Source organism: Pteropus medius, unplaced genomic scaffold (genome assembly GCF_902729225.1).
Source record: "Pteropus medius unplaced genomic scaffold, Ma_sr-lr_union100, whole genome shotgun sequence".
Taxonomy (NCBI): Eukaryota; Metazoa; Chordata; class Mammalia; order Chiroptera; family Pteropodidae; genus Pteropus; species Pteropus medius.
Genome location: NW_024349800.1, coordinates 29,552,482 through 29,558,481, shown reverse-complemented (window position 1 = coordinate 29,558,481; position 6,000 = coordinate 29,552,482). Strand labels below are relative to the sequence as shown.

General features: G+C 31.8%; 1 protein-coding gene across 2 annotated transcripts in view; it reads right to left on the bottom strand.

The window, feature by feature from the left end:
- Positions 1 to 1,764: 1,764 nt before the first annotated feature.
- CCDC88A (coiled-coil and HOOK domain protein 88A) overlaps positions 1,765 to 6,000 on the bottom strand; it is a 109,833-nt gene continuing 105,597 nt past the window's right edge. The window contains exons 32-33 of one of the 2 annotated variants that reach the window (XM_039887113.1): positions 5,311 to 5,410; positions 1,765 to 4,791 (exon numbers count right to left, since the gene is read on the bottom strand). In XM_039887113.1, coding sequence (XP_039743047.1) covers positions 5,346 to 5,410 — 65 coding nt within the window. In that variant the 3' untranslated portion in view covers positions 1,765 to 4,791; positions 5,311 to 5,345. The remainder of the gene's footprint in view (positions 4,792 to 5,310; positions 5,411 to 6,000) is intronic. The other variant, XM_039887114.1, reaches the window with a different exon arrangement.

The window sequence follows — 6,000 nt, the reverse complement described above, 5'->3', positions numbered from 1 at the left end:
CCTTGGTTTTGGTGACTAAACCATTTTAGGAAGAATATTTCATTTTAAGGGGACTATTTTTAAAAAGATGTATTGAGGTAGTGTTAGCTCATATCCCACTCCTACCCCCATGATTTACTACAGGAATGCCTTCAAAAATTAAGAATAAATTAACATCAAAACTAAGATTAGTTAACTAAGATTAACTGTTCTACATTTTCTTTAGTGTTTATCTGAAAAAAAGCAAGTGTAAAACAGCATATATAAAATTATGCATATAATAGTGTACATGTAGGGAAAAAATCAAAAGGAATATAAGAATATATTGTTGATAGTGGTTGTCATTGGAGAATGAGGATTAAGGAATAAGAATTCTTAAGCAAGATAATTAAAACAAAGGACAAGAGCTAAAACCTTCCATTACTGGGTGTTTGTTTTTAAACCAGTAATTCTTTTTCCAGAAAAAAAATTAACTTTTTAAAAAGTATATCTTTAGAAAATATTAATCTAAAAACACAAGAGTAGGGATGGAAAGTTGTAATCATTATACTAATGAAATTACATTTTAAAACTCAATAGCAGAATATACACAGGCCATTAAGAAGGATTTCAGTTTTTGTTAACTCAAATGTGAACACAAACAAGTTTCTTCTAGGATATATTAAAATTTACTCATCCCCTTTCAGTTATGGCATAAGGAAAGTATAAGATCCCAGGATTATGTACTGTCAGTTGACACATAGAAGCTAGTTCAAAAATAGGAAATTGACATTTTGTTCAGCTCAATTAAACAAAACCCTTCATCAGTTGATGGTCTGGAGTAGACTACAAAAACAGTCTAGAGGTCTTGTCATGAAAATTCTCATGTTTTCCTAAATTTGATCACTCAAAAAATAATTTCCATGTAGTAGAGGTACTATACTTAGTTTATATCGATTTGCTACTAGAAGGCAAAAATAAAAGTAAAAACTTGTCATTTCTTGATATATATGATTAGAAATTATAAGTCTATTCATGGCAGAAATCTTATGGAAATACTTTCCATAAATGATAACCTTATTCTGAGTTGCCATATTAGTTTTACCTAATCTGTACTATATCTCTAAAGAGTAAGTTTTAGGTTGCTCTGCATATAAGGTTTAATGAATAGAATCAGACACTGAGGACCTTAGATAACTGGTCTTCCCCAACTTTTGGTGGATTAAAAGGCCCAGACAGACAGACCTGCCCAAGAACACAAGGCTGGTTGGCATCGCCAACATTCTGCCTCCTTAGGCTGTAAGTGAAAATGAGCGATACCGATTTGCACAATCTATTAATATGTTTAAACCTATTTTAGGAGTGACAGAACTGCTAAATTCTCTTTCTCCTAAAATTTCCAATACTCATCACAAAATGATGAGGACAGATCATCCAAAAGGGTTATGGGTTATGTCTGAAAATAGGTTTTCCAGGCAAAGGGAAAGGAAAGAATATTTGGCTAAGTTATACTTTATAATTTTTAAATGATTACTAACCACTTGTTATAAAAAATCACTTTTGTTTTATTTTTATATCAGTTTGAAAAGTGAATGTTAAACCAACCAAATTTTTTAAAAAATAAAGTTAAAAAACTAAAGTAAAAAATAATGAATGCTTTTAAAAAGATAAATCAGATGATGGTGTCTCTTGTTATAAACTAGACTTATCTGGCTGATGTTTGCTGCTGCCAAGTAATAAACGTTTTGCTCTTCAACTCCAAATCCGTCAGTGGCATTTCTTTTAAAGGAAATGTTACAGCTTTTATATTATTTGATTTGGTATTTAATAACAGTTATAAGTACAATGGCAAACATTGAAAGAGAATCCTTAGTAGAAAACAAAGACAATTTAAAATCAGGTTTTGTTAAAGGGTGTTGTAAGTGCAACTTTATCCATAAGCATTCCTTTTAAGGCATTTTCATTGTCCAGATATTTCAACATGTACATCAAGGTTTATATTATAAAATGGGCTCCTTTTGTATTATTCAGTCAAGGCTTAAAGAAAAAATACATCTTAGGACTAAGTGTAGCAGAAAAGAAAAGCACAAAAATTCACCATTTTTCTCATAAGTAACTTAAAATACAAAAGTCATTTAGCATACATTATTACTCCTTATTGTAATTCCAGATTTGGTACAATTTCCTTTTCACTTCCTGACATAAACTGTTAAGAAGTTACAGGCTGTAATATTTCATTTGTGAGGTGGCTGCAATTCTGTAATATGCACAGTGATTTAAATAGGCTCTTACTATGCGTTGCATGAAAGGTGCTACATACAAACCTGTTTCATGAACTCTTTGGTAACCACCAGTTCAAACACTTGGACCAAACATTTCCACATGGCCAGATCTGAAGCCCTTAACTCGAGCTCTGGGCTGCAGCTCTTACCCTGTATATTGAATTCTTCCGTTTTCTAGGGGGCTTAGGTGTAGATGTAGAATAGAGACATATAATTAAAAGCATGTCAGACCCCAATCAGTAAAGTGGCCCCAGTTAGTTTCTAGTTGGCCATACTATTTTGTTTGGCAGACATAGTTTATCTAAAGGAAAAGAATGACTTCCTACTAAGTTTGCTTCTGATGGTATCTTTTGGAGCAAGCAAAATATTCATGTGGTTATTATCTGGTCCTTTCTTGAAATGGTATGAAGAAGGTGATGAATATAATTGAGAATATTCCTATTTTTGCAGTCTCAAATGTTCCCTTGGTTGTATCTCTAACAGGGTCAGCTGACTGAGATTCAGTACTTTATAGGCTGCCCTATAGCATTTTCTACTAGAAGCAATAATATGCTATTTAAGTTAGCAAGTTCTCTATTTTAGGATATTAGTGTCCTGGACAGGTCAAGCTGTGATATCATTCACCTTCACTGGGCCACCTCCTACTCATTAAATTTCAACTTTCAGTAATTGTCCCGGGATGTGTCCTAGTTGTGCAAATTAGAAGCTAGTTAATATAAATCTAAGTTACTCACTATATTTTAGCTAAAACATAATTTCTATTTTTACTTTCCATTTATCCACCTAAAAATGAATTTACATTTTTTACATGCAAGTGTCTCTAGACTGCCATGATGCCCATTATCAATTTGATACTTGAATCTAGGGAGTCATGATGGAGAGATTTTTCAAAGTCTAGAGAATAGGTTTTAAATATGTCTGTTGTGCAACATTTGTACTTTAGTAAGAATCCTTTGTATTTACATTACATAGCACCTTTCATCCAAGAGTTTAAAAGAACTTTACAGCATAATTTGGTGGCAAACCTAAGTTAATGGTGGCATTAAGTTAGTAAATCCAAGTTCGCTAACTTCCATTTCAATTTCTGGTCAACGATACATTGTCTTTTCATTAATGGTCTTTCTGAAAGTAGACTATGAACACAACAATGCTACTGGTGTACGAAAAAAATATATGTATATATATGTAAGAGGGAGAGCAGGAGACACATTTCTCATGGGAGCTACATTAGTGATAAAACAGTTCATAAACCACACAATGTGGAATATGGAATTATTCCAAAAAGATTTTTAGAGCTGGTAAGGAGAGCCTAAGAAGTATACTGTTAAAATTAAAAAAGTACCTTTCTCATTTCAGATCTTTAATATTATTCTGATATTTATGTTAAATAATGAATTTGCATTAAGAGGTATCAATGCATTTTTTGATATAAGAAAATAAAACATATAAAATTGGAACTACAAAAAAATTGATGTTTCCCTGGGTTAACTAAGTCTACTTTTTTGTGCTTCTTTCAAATGTTTAAGGTAACAAATGCATACAAATATTTCAAAAGTACCAATAATAGTTACCAAGTTTAATGCAATATTATAAAGGACAAAAACAAAAATTCCTATTAATAAGTGATAACCTTAATAATAAGTGAGTTCCTGGAAAAATGCAGATCACAGTAAATTATTTACATTATTTTTGCCGTAAGAATACTTCTTAAGCAACAGTCAGCTCTCAAGTTAAAAAAAAACAAACACATATACAACCCAATACTAAAGAAGGGAATGAGTTAAAATACAACAGCTTTATCTTGGGAATGCCATTTTCTGGAAAACCACTTTACTAAAAAAAAAAAAAAGTTTCAGAAAAACACTCTAACTGGGATCCATGTGTGAATGCTTAGTGCTGCTTAATGGAGAATATAGAAAGATTAATATTACGGTAAACTTTTTATAATTCCTATCTCATTATGGATTTATCAGATTTACCTAGTAAAATGAATTTCTTTTGCAGTGCATCAAAATAACTGGCTTAAAATTAAAGAATACCAACACATGCAGTCTGCTAATCAAATAAGGCTCTGGCATGCCAAAACAATGTTTTCTGGATCTTGATAGATAGTACATTCCACAACATACTACAGCATTTAATTTAGATTTACACACTAAATATAAATGGCTAGATTTCGGCTAACACTTAGCAGAAGCATTAAGCAAACATGGATAAATTCATAAACAAATGACAGAAGACGACTGTTCTTGGCGTACTTCTTGAAACCTTAAAACACTTGGTCTTTAGTGAGAGAACATCCTTTATTCAGTAGATCTTAACAGTACAATATATAGTAAGTCCTAAAACCTTCTAAAAATTTTGGCAGTTGACTCCAGTAGTGCTCCTTGATTCAAGGAAGGAATGAAGGTTTGTATTTCTTGCCTGATCTAGTCACGCAGGGTTGCATAAAGTCTCCTTAAAGATTTTAAAAAATGATTTCTATAGTTGGGTGTCTTGTTACTTCAGAAATAAAGGCTTCATATTGAGAAACCGAAGGACACTTTTCTCTCTGTATTTAGTTAAAAGGCAGAAAGAAGAAAGAAAATATAAGATTGAAGATGAGAGATATAAAATACAGAGAAGCAGCCACTATAAGAACAGCATGCACAAGATATTTCTATAGGAAGGAGTGACAGAAAGAGACAAGTTATCTGAGTGGCTTTTCATAGGAATGGCATTTAGTTTGTCCTCTTTAATTATCAAGAACATTGTGGGAAAGTCATATTCCTAATACAGAAAAAAAGACTTCAAACTAAAAAAGGACGTCCTAAAACATTCTTTACTACTGAAATCAAATTTAAATTGAGGGAAAAAAGGAAAATAATTTTTAAAGGTTTGTTTCCTGTCTCACAAGCAAAAACTTACAGCAATCAAATAATCTTGCTTTACTAGTTAAGACAGAAGCCGTGAATTAATAAGCAAGCAATATTTACATCTGTTAATGCAATATGCACTTGTTCTTATACTTAATACAGTTAGTTTGTATAAATGAGACTAATCTCATTTACATTTTAAGCAAGAAACTCACCACTTGGCCCACATGTCATGTAGTGGGTAAAAGAATTAGGAGCTTTGTTGCTCCCTAGACCTGCTTTTTGTATTTCTGTTTTCTTGTACTTTGTCCACATCTGCAGGAAAAAAGCATTTCATGTTATTTAATCAAGGTTAAACATAACGCAATTCATGAAGATAAGAAAAAAAGTTCTCATTGAGTAGGGCAAGGAGAAGGAATCTAACTCTGGGAAATTTCTTAATTGGATAGACATCTCATTACTTAAAGACTGATTTTTATATTTTAAATACTATAAATATGCCTTCTTAGTGTCAGATAGGTTTACTTATGTTTATTTACTAAATGGTCACTTACAGTTGGTAAGGTAAAAAGGAATCTTATAAGCATTGGCAAAAATATCTACAATGATATACTTGTATTATGTACTAAGAAAGCCTGGGTTTGAGACATATTTCATGGGCAAATAACATACCTACTTACGCTTTTTAGAGTGAAAATTGTTTTGGTCAAAGAGGACCCAGAGCTGAACAGTGTAAGTTTACAATGTCACACAAATAATAAGGGTATAATTTCTAGAAACCTAAGCCAAGAATATGAAAGCTATTCAGTTTCATCTAAAATTAGTGTACTGAATCTCCACACACTTTTTCAAATAATCCTTTGTGAAGCAATAGGATATTCATGAAGATGTCTCAGAGGAAAAAT